General features: G+C 46.3%; 1 protein-coding gene across 5 annotated transcripts in view; it reads right to left on the reverse strand.

Moving 5' to 3' along the window:
- Positions 1–17627, reverse strand: part of LOC119172948 (cytoplasmic dynein 2 intermediate chain 1) — a 97282-nt gene that overhangs the window by 6283 nt on the left and 73372 nt on the right. For 3 of the 5 annotated variants that reach the window (XM_075893852.1, XM_075893856.1, XM_075893855.1), the window contains 6 exons: positions 15619–15703; positions 12889–12958; positions 10442–10500; positions 8373–8418; positions 7453–7627; positions 5844–5901 (listed from right to left, as the gene is read on the reverse strand). In XM_075893852.1, coding sequence (XP_075749967.1) covers positions 5844–5901; positions 7453–7627; positions 8373–8418; positions 10442–10500; positions 12889–12958; positions 15619–15703 — 493 coding nt within the window. Of the gene's footprint in view, positions 1–5843; positions 5902–7452; positions 7628–8372; positions 8419–10441; positions 10501–12888; positions 12959–15618; positions 15704–17627 lie in introns of those variants that run through there. The other 2 variants (XM_075893853.1, XM_075893854.1) reach the window with 2 other exon arrangements.

The following is a 17627-nucleotide window of genomic DNA, read 5'->3' on the forward strand; positions in this document are numbered from 1 at the left end:
ATCACCGTGACTTGAGGCACAACGTGAATTTATGGGCTCTTTTTTTCTTGTTTGTTAGACACAATAATAGTGAGACCTGTGACACTCCTTAGTCTGCCAAAGTTGTAGCTGAAGGTAGCTTGCAGGGTGACAGTTATTTTAGTTGTTTCAGTAGAAGCAGCGTTGTGCCTAATGCAATAGCGTAGCCAATAGTTTTTTCGAGGGGGTATGTTGAACGATACTTTATGTCTGTTCGTACATGCGTACGCACTTGCGCCTGTATATATTGTACACATAACAAAGGAAAAAAATGTCAAAGGAGAGTTGCAATCTCCCCTTTGCCTGACTGAACCAGAGCATAGTTAGAACTAGAACAAGCCAGTAGCCGAAATCCCCACCCCCCTATCTACGGGCTTGAGTATCAAAACCGACTGAGGAGCTCAAGCGCAATCTGTCTTCTCACTGTCGCCAATGCTTCACTTTTGCGGATGAGGCTTTGCTCAGATGTGTGATGCAGGGTTCTTGTTGCTGATTTGTTTCTCCTGGTTGAGCCCCGGAGAGTTTTTCTAATAAGGACAAAGCCGTTCGGTTTCCAAGAAACACACAAAAAGTTTAATTGAAAAGTAAAAAAGGCAAAGATTCCTCACAAAACAAAACACTTAATAAACAGTTGACTGGACATGACGAAACACATCTGTAAACACCCAACAAGAACGTTCAAAGTCAGTAACCAAACCTAACGTTCGAAAGGGGCTGAGTGATGGGAGTAGCGCAAGAGTATCGGTGCAGTCTCACCCACAAGTTGGTTTTCGGCGGTGATGAGAAACCGGAACGCCGTGACTCCTGCGTCGGTGCGTGGGCTGGACGAGGACGAGGGAACGCTGGCTGCTGGCGACACGTCGAAAAGCCCTACCAAATCGTGATGGTTTCGGCTTGAGGAGCGTGGACACGTCGGAGACGGGAGAACGCAGGCTGGTGGCGACGCGTCCGGGAACTAGGGTCGACCTAGTCAAGCAGCTGGGCGCACAGCTCGGGCCCGGAGCCCGACGGCTGTAGCTCGCCTGCCGGAACCGAAGTCCGCAGGCTCTGGAAAGGAGTTCAGGACCGGATGGCCACGGTCCTTTGGAGCGGGAACCCGACAGCAGGAGGCCCCGGCCGGTGGAAGTCCTGTAGGCTCGGGTCCGGAACCCAACGGCCCATCTTCAGCGCCCGGTCCGGTGACGACCTTCCGCTTGCACTGCCTGCCTCGAATTCCCCTTGCTCTGGTCTCCCCAGGCTCCTGCTTCAGCTCTGGCCCACTTGTCTCGTTCTCATTGGAGATACTACTGTTTCGTGGTGTCAAGCCATTGGGCCTTGAAATCTCCGTGTTCGCTGCCCATTGGATGTTTTACCTTTTGTTTACTTCACGTCCTGCCACGCATCCTCGTGCTTGACGCTCTTTAACGTCGTCATTCTTGTTTAAGCAGCACCGCACGTGCACTCTGGTATTTCTCCTTTTGTTTTTTTTTTTTCCGTGACGCGCACTTTTCGAAGGCGCGCACTTTGAACGCGCACCACACATCACATACGCCCCCCTTTTATTCAAGTTTTTTTTTTTAGAAAAAAAAACTGCCGATGAGTGCGCGTTCTGCACTACGTCACAATTAAACCACATATTTGCACCACGCAGTTCAACACATCACCGGGCTACAGTTCGCTACATCGTCCAAATGTCCACACTTAAACTTTAGATTCACCCAATTGCATTTAAAAGTTCTGAAACCCGGAATAAACCTTTTTACTACAAAATCGACTATGGACAAAGCTACTTGTGTCCGCATCTAAAAGTCGAAGTCCAGAAAGAGCTACCGGTTTTCTAACCCTACACTCAGGTTATCGCGTCCCAAACCAGACGCACTGCCCTTCTCGCACGTTTCGAAAGTAACTGTGGCAAACATGCTTTTATGCACTTTCGCTGAAACGCGTGTCTGCGCCCCCGCCGGCCACATGAACGCTTACCGGTCACAGAGGAACCGGGCGCGGTCTCGAGCCGTCGGCGTCGACACGAAACGCACTGAGACACGAATGTCCAAATGCCACAATCTCTCACACAAATGCTTTCTTTTAGTTCACCATCTAATGAACACAAGCTCGGGGTGCCCTCAGCAAGCCCAAACGCTCCGACAAGCGTGTGAGGTTCCTGGATTCTTGAGAAGGGATGCCGTTGTGCTCGGTCATTATACAGCTCATCTTGAGTGGACTTAATTATAGGTTCAAAACCAATCACGTTCTCAGGTTCAAGACCCTGTCTGGCATTCTCCATACCTACTATCGAGCCCACCTCCGATTCGATACTGTTTATTTTGAAGAGTGCTTCAGCACTCCCATCGTGTTTTCTCGGACACATAGCAGTTACGCTATCCTGTGAACTAGAATCCCCTCTCTCTCTGAGTGAGATATACGTATGGTCTAGGACCATTGACGTGGTGCCTGCTGCTACCTCTGTCGGTACAAAACAATCAGTGGCCACTATATCAGAGCCTTCATGGCATTCGCTGCCATCTTCCCAATGACGTTCTAGCGCTCCTTCCATGGAGCTATTGAGAGGTAGCCCTACCCCTTCCCGAAATGTGCTCGGCCTTTGAGACGTTCTGATACACACCTCATTCTGAATGGAACTTCTTTGTTCCCTGCTATCGAAGCTTTGCTCCACCACATTTTCCACAGCTTCTAGGTCGCCCATATCCAGGCGCTCTTCTTCATAGGTGCTTGGCCTCTCAGAGGTCCCCAAGCAGCTAACGGAAGTAATATGTTCCCAGCCAGAGAAGCTTTCCGTCGCTTCAACAAACTCCTCATGACTCCTGCCTTCTTGGCTGTCCACCTCTCTGCCTTCCTCTATCTGAGCTTCTCGCTCCGAAGTAAGGCTGTCGCGAGGTTCGAGGCCAACCTTGCAGGAATCGACTTCCCTCCAGCAAACGCTGCTATCGGAGCAAACATTCACCGCTTGCTCGACCTTCTGCATCGCCAGCTGCCCCCTTTTCGCCATCGCAAGCTCGAGTCGCCGCTCGAAGTCCACCCTCTCTAATTGGAGCTGCTGCTTCAGTATGCGTGTCTGACGCTCTAGCAACACTTTATTTTCACGCGTTACGCGCTCTAGCTCCTCCTTCTTAGCTCTAAGCACCAATTCAAGCTTTTCCTTCGCCGCCTTTCGTTCTGCAGCCCGTTGCTCACGCTCCCTCTCCATCCGCTCCTCGTACCATACTCTAAACTCCGCTCCCGTCAGTCCCATTTTATCCGCCAACTCAATTAACTCCCACGTGTTCGTCATCGTGTTAACCGCGTCAAAAAATCTACTGGAAAAACAAACGACTTTGTCCTGTCGCTGCGGACGCCAATTTGTGATGCAGGGTTCTTGTTGCTGATTTGTTTCTCCTGGTTGAGCCCCGGAGAGTTTTTCTAATAAGGACAAAGCCGTTCGGTTTCCAAGAAACACACAAAAAGTTTAATTGAAAAGTAAAAAAGGCAAAGATTCCTCACAAAACAAAACACTTAATAAACAGTTGACTGGACATGACGAAACACATCTGTAAACACCCAACAAGAACGTTCAAAGTCAGTAACCAAACCTAACGTTCGAAAGGGGCTGAGTGATGGGAGTAGCGCAAGAGTATCGGTGCAGTCTCACCCACAAGTTGGTTTTCGGCGGTGATGAGAAACCGGAACGCCGTGACTCCTGCGTCGGTGCGTGGGCTGGACGAGGACGAGGGAACGCTGGCTGCTGGCGACACGTCGAAAAGCCCTACCAAATCGTGATGGTTTCGGCTTGAGGAGCGTGGACACGTCGGAGACGGGAGAACGCAGGCTGGTGGCGACGCGTCCGGGAACTAGGGTCGACCTAGTCAAGCAGCTGGGCGCACAGCTCGGGCCCGGAGCCCGACGGCTGTAGCTCGCCTGCCGGAACCGAAGTCCGCAGGCTCTGGAAAGGAGTTCAGGACCGGATGGCCACGGTCCTTTGGAGCGGGAACCCGACAGCAGGAGGCCCCGGCCGGTGGAAGTCCTGTAGGCTCGGGTCCGGAACCCAACGGCCCATCTTCAGCGCCCGGTCCGGTGACGACCTTCCGCTTGCACTGCCTGCCTCGAATTCCCCTTGCTCTGGTCTCCCCAGGCTCCTGCTTCAGCTCTGGCCCACTTGTCTCGTTCTCATTGGAGATACTACTGTTTCGTGGTGTCAAGCCATTGGGCCTTGAAATCTCCGTGTTCGCTGCCCATTGGATGTTTTACCTTTTGTTTACTTCACGTCCTGCCACGCATCCTCGTGCTTGACGCTCTTTAACGTCGTCATTCTTGTTTAAGCAGCACCGCACGTGCACTCTGGTATTTCTCCTTTTGTTTTTTTTTTTTCCGTGACGCGCACTTTTCGAAGGCGCGCACTTTGAACGCGCACCACACATCACAAGATGACTTTGGTTTTAACTGTGAAACATTTAACACGCGCATTTTATGACGGCCGGTGTATCACGACATGCAGCTTTTATTCTTCCAAAATTATGGACCGACATCCGGAAAACATTAGGCGGAATTTAATGAGAATCTCGATGATCATGCGACTTAAACTTCGGTGTTACTAGCTTGCTACAAGCACTAATTAGCACACGTTAATACTGGATAGCTTTCGCAAGATAATCACAATAATGTCATCTAGTTTTGGCTTAATATGGCTAGTGCTGACTATATAATTTTGACAAAGTATGGGTAAATAACTCTCAATGTCAAATATTAACATGGAGCGGGGTTAGGGGGGAGCACCAAGGCACCCTACATTCACCTGTCCTGAAGGGGAGCTCTGCGCACGCTTGTGGGCATAATCACTGTATTCGTTTTCCGCACAGTTGCGTATTGCTAGCTTCTCATTGATTCACGTGATCGTCTACCTAGATTGCATCATGGCCATAGTCTCCCCTAAACATGGGCTTCCCTCGCAGACTTTTCGGGGGCCCAGTTGTGGCTTGCCGGCAAAACAATGGCGTGGGTTAAATTTGGTGCGTGAAGTCTTTAGTCCTCCGAGGGGACAACTTACCTCATTTTAACTAATCAAAAACTACGTAGTCACCGTCAAAATCTATGTCGTCTCTGCGATTTGATACGGGAAATTGGAAGTGGCATCTCCTACTCCATCTCCTTGTTCCGCATTTCCTGTTACCAGGCGCCTATCCATGGCAAGGGTTGGAATTTTGGCGTTATGAAGCGCTAATTCGCTAATACGAGGGAAGAAAAAAAGGTTTTCCTCTTAAGTGTGCAATAGAGACACTAAAATGCAACAATGAATCTAATTATATTCATAAGCTGTGCTCTGAGAATGTTAACGTTGTTAATCCCCGTCATGTGCTTTATATTAGAGAAAAAAAATAAAATAAACATTTCCTTAAATTTCGCACCTAAACCTCTAGGCGTGACGCCACGGGTTTCAAACCTTATTTTTCGCATTTTTACATTCACATTGGCTTTGTGAATTTCTCTGAAACTTGGTATATTGTGTATATGTGTTTCCTTCACAGTACGGTACATTTTTCTTGACTAGCGACTATGTATGACCTAGTAGACACCGTCAAGATCTATGAAGTCACTGCGCCTGGTTGGGGGAATTCAATTTTATTTTTATGTATTGTTTAGCTTAACAAGCGTCTGCTCGCGGTAAGATGAATATTTTCGGTATTGTGAAGTTGTAATTTATTAATGCGCGAGAAATCGTTTTTCTATTGAGTGCGCCCTTACCTAATGGTTATGATCACGCCCGCGCTCTTGAACGGCATGCCTAAAATCAAGCTCTTCAAGCACATTGATGGGCTTCGTTACGCCTCTCGAGAAAAAAGGGATCAGAATCTTACCAAGCAATGCTCGGATGTCGCCGACGAAGCCGTTCCATCCGCGTCCATTGCCGACACTCTGAAAAGAGAAATAATTGGGAAAAGTTGTTGGATATCTAATAGGTATCCAACATTTATTAGGTATACTCGCGGTATACTTGATAGGCATTACCTAGACTTACGGACAACTTATCTAGGAAAACGAAGGGAAAGCTACAGAAGCGGAGCATCTGCGCATCTTCTACACGAAGTAGTCCTGTTTGGCGTGAGTTTCGCACAATGTAAAAGTGATCACTGCTTGGTCTAAGGGTTGCGTAGCACTTGATTTGTCTGCTTAGACGAACAGCTTTCTAAAGTTTTTTAGCCACGCGCGTAGCTCACTGTGTTCCGTGCAACGGGGTCGGGCGATCAAGGAGAACAGTTGAAGTCTATAAAACTAAAGAAGCACGACGTGTCAGGCACGCTCCCTTTAAAAGGAAGCCCGGGGGCAACAAGTCAGCCCCACACATTGATGAACATAATAAAAGGTGGGGGGGTGCATTGTGATTAACCTTTGTCCTCCCTAAAAGGGCACTTTCAGATTTTCTGTGACGTTACTACAACTATACGTCAGTATTGGACGCGCTAGCGATGAGCCTCGATCGGGAGGATTGACATTTAGGTACTTTGGAAGCGAATTAAATTGTATTCTACACATTTGCTGTGTCGGATCAATCGTGTGGAGTGCCCTTGCGTAGAGAGGAAACCCGAAAGCCCTATAGCCTCGAAGCATGATGGCACTATCCCTCTTATTCCAGGAGTACTGACACAAAGTTTTGGAGGCGAGATTAATTGTGGGATAGTTTATGGATAGATGGATAGATTACTTGTGGGATAGGAGGCGAGATTACTTGTGGGATTACTTGTGGGATTACTTGTGGGACACACACGCACCATCTACGAAATACCTACGGGCAATATAGTCTAGAGCATATTGATATGCATGCTCCTTCCTGTGTTCAGTGATGTCCCGGGGTCGTGGCGTTGACGAAGGCAGCAGTCGACCTGTCCAAGATGAAACTCTTTATTTGGCTGAACTTGTAGCCGGTGAAGGAAAGTCAGATTACAGCGATGCACACTGTCACGCTGAACACCGATATCGACGAACAGAGCGTCGGCTTTGGACTATCTTATACGAGGCACGTCGCGTCGGCACTTATACCCGAGGCATTGAACATTCGAGCGCTGGTCGCAACGTTCACTCGACAGTAAACTTAGCTGTTCGCGTTTCTCCCAGACATACTGGTACGAACTGCGCAAAGCAGTATCTACACGTGCGATAGACTGACAATGTAAAACACAGAAAGGAGCATGTGTGGCAATATTTGTGTTTACACGATAACCCCTCTGGGTCCTGTCTCACCCAGTGCTTTGTGAAACCGGAACGACCACTCGGTGGAATAAAGCCCTTTCCAAATAATTGACCGTCGTGTGCTTGAGAAAAGAAGCTTTCCAGCCGTGATAATACCATCGTTAGTCACCCTTTTGCAACAGCAAATAAGAGACGGAAATTTTTTGCGTCAGTGCTCTTTTGACTAATTACCAAACCACAGTCAAAACGTCACAGAGGTCACAGGGCAGCCGTGCATACCTGGAAGGAGAAAACGTGGCGAGCCGTGTGGGAGCGTCGATCCTCGTCGAAAATTCCCAGGTGGCCACCTCTCCAGCCGCGGTGGTGACGTAGAACTGCGTCGGGGTGCAAGGGCTCCAGAGGAGCGCTCGAGTTTCCGTCCTCTCTAATGGTTCCCACTCCCACACGGCTTGCTCTGTCGACAAGAGAAAGCGCCGAAAATCGAAGATAAATAAATAAATAAATAATAAATAAGTAAAAAAACACACAAATAAATAAATAAAAATAGGTCGATCAATGAAACGTTCATTTCACCAGCAAATTCTGCAAGGTCTCAAGAGCTAGAAGCTGTTCTAGGCAGCTCGAGACCAGGTCAGCAGCAGCGACGAAGCAGCATACGAGATTTACAATACAAAGACATATAAGATTGTAATTGTAACACGCGTAATACTGTAATAGTTGCAGTAGGGGTAATATCAAGCAATAAATATGCATGCAGCTGGGTTCGCATGAATCCTATGCAGTAATCTATACAGCACCACTGCGTGCACACACAGATGCCAGTTGGAAAGGTTCAAGCGTTCCTTTGCCCCTGATTCCTCTCCCCGTGCTAGCTCCCGGGAAAGTTGCTCCAATGACAACAATAACGCGACTTGTGCGCAACTATAAGTACATCTGCCTCGCTGTCAGGGATGGTGCTAGCGGCACTCCTATGCTCTCCTAGCCCCAAGAGCAAACAATATATACTCAAAATAGAATGCATGAGTTGCCTGTCTTCCTCCTGCAACCCTGAACGAACACCTGTTGTGGGTGCCCCCCCCCCCCCCCCCCCTGGAACAATCCTGATGCCACCCCTGCACGCTGTTCTTACGGCCTATACGATTTTGGTCCAGAGTGTTACAAGTTTACTGGAATATTTCTTTTAGGTCACAAACGCTTACCGTATTCGAGAAAATGCAGCCTCAGAGCACCATTCTTGCCGGCCACCTGTGATAAACAAAATAGTGCAGCCTTTTCTTGAAGAGCAGAAGAACACGCGCGCGTGCACGGAGAAAAAGAGAGATATAGATCTTTGTTCCAGATCGTCAGTGACAATACAGAGGCAGTCATACATGCAAATATATGTATGATTGTCTATAATGTATAATGTCTCATATATATATATATATATATATATATATATATATATATATATATATATATATATATATATAATGTTACCATACCAGTATACGCCATTGCCAGTTATAAAAAATAAAATATCTTTGAATAGTGAGCACTAATGTTTTATCTAATTTCTTACAACACCACACATTATAAATATGAAAACAATAACTGGGGACAAATGGTCAAATGGGCCTCTTGTTTATTGCGCTTTAACGAGTTGTACAATGTTCAACACTAGCGCAGTGACGACCTTGAAAGTGTCGGCTGTATTAGGTGGAGGGAGGAGGTAGAAAGTCAGAGTGTATTACAGATGCATTGCGGTGCAGATCATGTGAAAAATTCGGCAGATCCCACATAGCTTGGAAATCGACGTTATACGAAGCATGCAGAGCGAAGGAGACCGTGTTGTAATTTTTGTTGAGTGACATGTTATTAAATGACGCTAAATATATGTACAAATGTTGCACGCGCAGACAAGTGTTGAACAGTTGCAGATGTTTCTATAGCCAGTCGTTTGCTCTTGCGCATTGCTGCCAACATGAAAATGAGTATCAGCAGCACCAGAAGAGATAAGCTGATATGAAGCGCTAGTGCTTGTGAGGATGGTAGCCCTGGACACTGTTACCTAAATCAACTTCTGCGCTTCGCACCTCACTACAATTGACGTTAACACAACATAATGGCTGTATCATAGCACTACATATGTAATTTGTATAAAATTGGATGGGGCCCAGCACTGGCAACTACAATTGACGTTTCACGAATATTAGGGTACATTTAAAAAGCAGTTTCGAGACCTGGCAAGGCATTGTGGTAGAACGCTTGATTGCCATGCAGAATGCTTGGAGTCGATTTCTGCTGGGACCCTGACATTTTCTCTTTGCGTTCGTCGGGTCAGCGCAGCCAATGTTGGGTTTTTCTTAACGCTCACGCGTTAAAATAGACCATTTGTGTCCTCACCGTTCCTGCAGGTACCTACCAAGGAGCTAAGTGTCAATCACCTGTGGAACATACCTACATACTGGTGGCACATACCTGCCCGCGGAAATGTGTCACTATATAACGGGAAGTGTCTGACAACGTGACGTACGCGACGGAATTGCGACATTATTCATGTCTTGACCAGCGCGTCATATTCATCAAACCATCTTATCGTGCCTTGCTCATTTTCGTTCAAGCCAAGTAAAGGGGGTGATCATGAGAGCGCCCAGACGTGAGCGGACAGACAGACAGACAGACAGACAGACAGACAGACAGACAGACAGACAGACAGACAGACAGACAGACAGACAGACAGACAGGCTGCGGCGGCTGCATTTCCGATGGAGGCGGAAATGTTGTAGGCCCGTGTGCTCAGATTTTGGTGCACGTTAAAGAACCCCAGGTGGTCTAAATTTCCGGAGCCCTCCACTACGGCGTCTCTCATAATCATATAGTGGTTTCGGGACGTTAAACCCCACATATCAATCAATCAAGACAGACAGACAGACAGACAGACAGACAGACAGACAGACAGACAGACAGACAGACAGACAGACAGACAGACAGACAGACAAGACAGACAAGACAGACAAGACAGACAAGACAGACAGACAGACAGACAGACAGACAGACAGACAGACAGACAGACAGACAGACAGACAGACAGACAGACAGATAGATAGATAGATAGATAGATAGATAGATAGATAGATAGATAGATAGATAGATAGATAGATAGATAGATAGATAGATAGATAGATAGATAGATAGACGCCAAAAGTGCTCGCAGTACACGCTTCACATTTAATATGCATCATGCAAAATATGCCTGACGGGGAGGGGAGTATGAGTGTGTGCTTACGAGAAAGAAAGACCGGTGATGCGGCGACAATGCAATGCAGCACTCCTGGGCCACCAAAGCTGAAAACGAAAGCAGGAACAGAAATCACTGCGCTGAACGGAAAACTTCTGACCGCGGAAAAAACGCTGCGTTTTCGTGCGTCATTATGTTTCTGACACGAGCAACTGTGCTTTTTTACCAAGTGACACGTTTCAATAAAGTTATGATTAGTTCGACTATCATGGTTAACTCCGATGCGTTTCCTTCCGATGGAGGCGCAAATGCTGTAGGCCCGTGTGCTCAGATTTGGGTGCACGTTAAAGAACCCCAGCTGGTCGAAATTTCCGGAGCCCTCCACTACGGCGACTCTCATAATCATATGGTGGTTTTGGGACGTTAAACGAAACATATCAATCAATCGATGCATTTCCAGTGCTTAAGCGAAAAATGATAGAGAAAGGATGCACACACGGGAGGGAAAAGGGGGCAGTGTTATGGTAACCCAAATGCACCGGTTAATATTAGAGTATACATATATAGTATGGTGAAATTATTCGTAATGTCACAAACCGTACGGGTAAATCAGTGTTAGAATAGTTAGTTTGTAAACGTTCGTTTTCGTAGTTTTAGCCTTTCATACAACGTTGGAAAACTGTGGGGGGGTTCGATTTCTCGCTCAAATCTATAGCTCATGCTTTCTGTTCACATGTCGCGAAGATAGGACGCTGTGTTAACATAGGAGCCAGAGAACTTGATCTAAATTAAAAAAAATAAAACGAACTCATGCATTTGCTTGCACACTGCGAAGCCTGCATGTGTGAACCACGATTTCACAACATGAAGATCCATGGTAGGAGCAATAAACAAAAGGTTCATGAATCTTTGGAAGCGTTATCTACCCATAAGTTGGGTGACTTGTGCATTAGCGAACTGTCATTATCACTGTTTGCTTCAGATATTAGATTTATTGAGCATTGATTGCCCTGTTGACTATGTTTGCAGCTTTAGGCACATGTGTTTTTTTACTATATATATATTTTTGCATCCTGACCATAGGTCGGTAAAAATTGTGGAGTTCACTCAGACTCATTTATGAAGTACATAATCTGCTTTGGACTCACTCGGACACAGTATCGCCAAATTTTCCTGAGCCGGACTTACTCGGACTCACACTCTTGATTTCACTTGATTTATTGTTTTCTACTTACACACATGTGCAACGTAATGGTAAATGGAGGTGGGTGAGGAAAAAAAAAAGCCACACAAACGCGGCTCGAGGGAGACCTCTTCCCCTTAGAGCAGTATGCCTACATATGGTACACTTAAAAAAAGAGCGAGTAAAAAGGGTGTCTTTTTGTACCACAACAATAATCGTCATTTATATTGCGTTCCATCCTTGCGCTATCACCCCGCGCCCGGTATATTCCGGTCACGGTCAACATGCCCATTATCAGGGTTACATTGCATTCTCGATAGGAAAGTGGCCAGTGCCGAGTTTTCAAGAAAGGAAGCGCACGCAAGCCTGATGAAGATTATTGTTGTGGGACAAAAAGACACCCTTTTCACTCGATATTTCTTTAGAGTGTAGGGCAGAAAAATATTACTCCCACAGATTCAGACTCACGGCTCGATCTGAGTCTGAGTGAGTCCGAGTGAGTCAGTCTAGAATTAGAATGTTCGACCAATGCTCTTTAACCCCAATATGTCACCTACTCGGAGCTCTACTAGGCGCCTTTTGGTTTAAGAGATTTGAATATGATTGGTGAGTGCTCGCAAACAAGCAAGGACATCTTTCTTGAAACAGATGTCAATATAAGATATACTTATCAAGAGCTTCCCGGGAACAGTAGGTGGGAAGAGGTCAAGGTACCCCATCACGTAATTGACGCCTCTGATCAATGAATATTGAACGGCTGTACGAACGATGCTGATTTGGAAGACGTGTGAGTAGACGTGAATGTAAACGTGAATTTAGGTAAGGCTAATAGTAATGCAGAATATGAGTATACCGTCTCATAGGTCGAAGAAAATAAGTGTAACTCCCTCAGACTCACTCAGGAAATATATATTGTGCTTTGGACTCACACAGACTCACCCCCGTGTTCACAAACGCTCCTTCACTCCGACTCACGAAAAGTCCGGCTCAAACTCACGAAAAGTTTCTTCAACCGTACTCACTCGGACTGAAACTCACCGAAATATCAATCACTCACGCGCAGACTCACGGCTCGATCTGAGTATAAGTTAGTCGACTCGTGAGCTCTCCGACCTAGAGTACGGACACAAACCAATGTAGTTCAAAATTCTGCCCGTGTCGTCGTCCTAGTCTCCTACTTTTGCGTAGCGTTTCGTAGCGGCAAACTATGCATTTAGTATCTCACCAACCAGGCCAACAAGTTCTCAAACACTGGTACACTGCCCCGCAAGTCGAAAGGCCAACCACGCCAGCAGCTCTGTTTATTACTTACGATGCTGCTTTGGCTTAAACACCTTCGGTGACGTCCTCGCCTTGTACAAGTCCACGTGAACGACCACTCCCTGTGCCGTAAAGTACAGTCGAAAGAGAAAAAAAATAAAAACGCGACGAAGAAGTATGACGTCATCACTTTTAATATGGTTATAAACAACAATAATAAGAATAGTAAACATATCTACATTGCACCATGACGTGTTTCTATGTCCTAAGAAGCGCAATAGCAAAGCTTCTAGTCACCATCACGTGGAGAATAGTCCTCTGGCCTCAGCAAAAGCGTCCCTTTGATGGCAGTGACCTACGCTGTGCCACTTCACGGCTCTCGCTATGTTATCAACATGGCTTCTGCCAGAGCCAGAGTCGACAGTGATGTGCTGCTTTTTAATGACGTCATATGTATGTGATGCAGGTCACGTGACTATTCCACGTGTGACGGCGACCTGATGTTTTGCTGTTGTGCTCTTCAGGATATCGAAACAAGCCACAATTGTGTACTTGTAATCTATGCGTACTTCGCTGCAAAACCAGAACGAATAAGACAACTTTAATGAAATAGGTTTTTTTTAATCGAGCTTTTGACTACGTCAAGGAATTCTGAACGGGGGAACTCTGTACCATCGTCTTCATCCAAACACTGCCTATGGAAAAAACCTACGGTACCGCTTCGGTCAAGTGGCAAGTCCACACTGCAACGACTGCGGCTCCATGGAGAGTGTGGAGCATATTTCGTTAGAATGTCGAGAGTGTGTCGATGAGCGTACGGTGCGTCCTATGAAAATTGCACGCTTTCGATAACACAAAGAACTTTATCATTTCTATTTATTTCGGGCCCTTTAGCCTGTCTCACGCAACGGAGGAGCACGATATTCACACATTAAGATAGTGTCGGTCACTTCGAGAAACACTAGTTTTGCCTTGAATGCACACAATGAGAAACTTCGTCAGCGCACGTCCCTGCCCAAGAGCCGAGAAATGCAGTCTGGTCTTTTAATTCTATTTTAACAATTTGTTCATCTTTCTTTTGTCCATCTCTCTATGTTCCTGTATTTAATTCCCCAATACCCTTGCCGTAGAGTATCAAGTTAGTAAATTTTATACACTATCTAAATTCTATGCCTTTTAATAAAGCTATCAGATTTTGCAAGTGGCTCGCAAACGTCCGTGAATCTAGCTCTGGGCATTGCGTATAGCGGTAGAAAGCCGTTAAGCGTATAACGCATCACAGCGTGGTCGACACAAATCTTAATAGGAAGAGCGCATGAGTGCACATAGTAGTTAACACTATACGCTCTGGACGCATAGCTGCGCTGGTACACCACATTTTATTTGCGTAGTGATGCTGCCGCGAAGTGAACACTCATTCGCACATCAACCAGCGACGTTGCCGCGAAGGCGCGTCGACTATAAATGAATGACCCCTAGTATTTTCAAACAATTCCTATTGGAGCATATAAACTTTAGCCTGCATGCTCAAAAAAAAAAAAGTTGTTCAGTATATTAGGTAGTTTGTAAGAAGTGTGCGAATATTAAAAAAAAATTCGAATAACGAATCAAATAGTGTATATTCGAAACACCGAAAACTTTTCGAATAATCAGCACCGACTGCGGAACCCCGAAATAAAGAAAACATTGGAACAGGTAATTTTTCCTAAATTAATCTGGGTGCATCCCAACCATCCAGCGACGCAGTACTGATTCCCGGACGAAGGCATTTCTTCTGAAACGTCCGCGTTTGTTTGCTTTACTACTATGCTGCATCGCATTATTTAGTTCCTGCCTTCAAAAGTTCGGTGACGAAGTCTCACATTCATTAATGTAGCGACTGCTGTATTTTAACCCACAGTTACAAAATATTATGAACACTCGGATCCACGCTGTATCTGAACTTATCCAATTTTGGTAATTGTGGTATATTGAGTCGATTCAAAGTAACCGTAATGTTCTTCGGTGAATGTTGGTGTATAGTTATTTCAAATAAAATGCTGAGACATTGTGGGGCTGTTTTGAAAATGGTCTCTTAAAATACGAAAACAATTCGAACAGTATTCGATGACTATTCGTATTCGATTCGGTGTCGTCGCTATTCGATTCGTATTTGGTTCGGTTCCAAAATCAATTGTTCGCACATCTAGTACTAATTTGCCGTTTCCATGCACATGTAGAGCGAACATATTTTGAACAGGTGCGTTGATTTTGTCATAGGCGAACTTCTTACCCTCACATAAATATAATACGGAAGCAACAAATCCGTTCACTGTGCTTTGGGTCATCTCGTTCAGCGAAGACAATATCGGTGGCACCACCACAAAAAGTGCGTCTTCAAGCCAGGCGGCTTCGAGATCTGAAGGCCGTTGGGAACGGACAGCCGAAGTTCAATATACCATATATCCATGCCAAATATATAGTGACTGCTATCTTGCAATATATATGTATCAGTCATTCGAATTCCCGTGTTCACTATAGAGAATTGTTCGCTCTACGCGGGTTCGCAGTAACCGAGTTCCCCTGTAGGTAGTCATTGACATCTAACCTCATCTAACCTTGTTCGAATGCCTACAAGGGCGACGATAGTCACTGCAATCAACCTGCCATATGCGTCTCTCCACAACCTTCCAACTGCACGCGCCACTCTCCTCATACGCCATCGCGTCGTCCTTCGGTATGAACCATCAGGCACGCCACGCGAAGGTCAGCAACGAGCAAGTCGATCGAGCCGGCGACTCACAATGTCCGTGGTAACCAGAACGCGCGTGGCGCTCAGCTGAGCCGCTCCGAAGGTCCTCAGGCCGTCGCGTGCCTCCTCGTACGACCTGCGTGGCAAACAAGAAGCTCGCTTCGCTCACCCCGTTCAGATCCGGTTAACGTATGTGCGCGCACACACAATGCGAGACCCGAAAGACACGTCGTGCGTGCACGACAGGCCCGCGACGCGATCTTCCGAGCCACGGCTGCGCGATTGAGATGGAAGCGGTGCGTCCTCGACTTTGGCAGTCAGCTGGCCGCACTGAAACAAGGCATGCACGAATTCAGCGGGCGGTGCGTATGGGAAACGGGTCTCTGCGTTAAACATTCGCGAGTGATCCGAGCCCAGGTGGCCCGACGGCCTCGAAGCGAACGAGTCAGCCGGCTGGGTGCGCAGGGCAGCGTGTGTGCTCGTGCACGTCCAATCGCCCAATTTGCGTGCGCTCGCGGCCCGTAATGAGCTCGCGTTCGGGGAACGTGACTTTTTCTCGAAGTCGCCGGCCACGACGAATGAACGAAAGGAGAGCGTTCCTAAATCAAAGCGCCACGCATGGCGAACGAAGATGCTAATTTCTGCCTTGGTGCCTCCCCCCCCCCCCCTTTTTTTTTTTTGCCCTGGCTTTGCCGAGAAAGTCTTTCAAAGTTCATCCAGGCAGAGTAGATGGCGCATCATTAGCCTTTTTTTTCAGCTATATCTAGTTTATTTTTCCATCAATACTAGTTTCCCTGTATTAAACGTCGATATACAGAGAACGAGGACCCGAACGTCTGCTTCGCTGTGATGGATAGGCTTGGGCCAGTTTGTAACTGTTTCGTTGGCGCATGCGCGTACTTGGATTTATATAGCAACTACTGGTTTGAATTTCCGGAACCATACAGTACGCCGTCTTTAGCTCATAACCATATCGTGCTTTTGGGACGTTAAACAGTCATTATTAGAATTCGCAGCGGTTCAGATTCTTACAGCTGTCACATACGTACACATGCGAAGAAAAAAAAAAGGGGGGGGGGACCTAATTGTCACATTTTTTAAGTACTGGTGATAGGCCAACCTGGTTTGAGTGCCCTGACAAAAGTGTGCTTGCGAATGAATGTGGATACATAGTATGTGCAAGTGCAAAGAAGGCCACGTAAAAAATGATACTAAAAGCGTTATTGAAAAACTCTATAACTTAATTACTTACGAATCACCTAAAAAATTGGTGTCATTTGGCCGTTTGTACTAAAATTTGGATCTTACTTTGGGACGTGTATTGTGCTGCTGGAATGGACCTCGCATAAAAAAAGTTCTAACTATTGATTACAAGTCACATCTTTATGATGTCCCACTTAATGTGCCCCTCATATTCCCGAACAAACAGAAAAAAACAACAGAATCTACGCCTTCAGTTTTCGTGATGAAAAGAAGCAAATGACTTTCAGTCGGTCCGTGTCGACAATCAACATTCGCGCACAAGCGTACGCTCAATAAAGTTGGTCCTCCAGGAGCACCCCTCCGGCCCGATTCCGTTCGGACGTTATAATGCACAGAGCGCTGACGTCGTACGCTGGTAACTACGTCAGTGTAACGTCATTCCAATCAGCTGTGAAGCCCGAACATAATAATAATTTTGAGGTTTCATGTCACGAAACCAACACATATTCAAAGCAGGAAAAAAAACATACTTCGAATAAAGCAGTTTCCGAACAACAACATATACAGAACGTTTCAGGTAACTAGAACAAAATATTTAAAGAAAGTAACCTAACTGCTTAAAAAACCAACGACATATGGTTTTCCGTCATGCAGCACTCGTTGAAGTGTCTTGTATATTGAACCTCATTGACACATTAACTATTGTCAGTTTTCTGATGGAGGCAGAAATGTTGTAGTCCCGTGTGCTCAGATTTGGGCGCACGTTCAAGAACCCCAGGTGGTCGAAATTTCCGGAGCCCTCGACTACGGCGTCTCTCATAATCATATGGTGGTTTCGGGACGTTAAACCGCACATA

The sequence above is a fragment of the Rhipicephalus microplus genome, chromosome 4 (genome assembly GCF_043290135.1).
Source record: "Rhipicephalus microplus isolate Deutch F79 chromosome 4, USDA_Rmic, whole genome shotgun sequence".
Classification (NCBI taxonomy): Eukaryota; Metazoa; Arthropoda; class Arachnida; order Ixodida; family Ixodidae; genus Rhipicephalus; species Rhipicephalus microplus.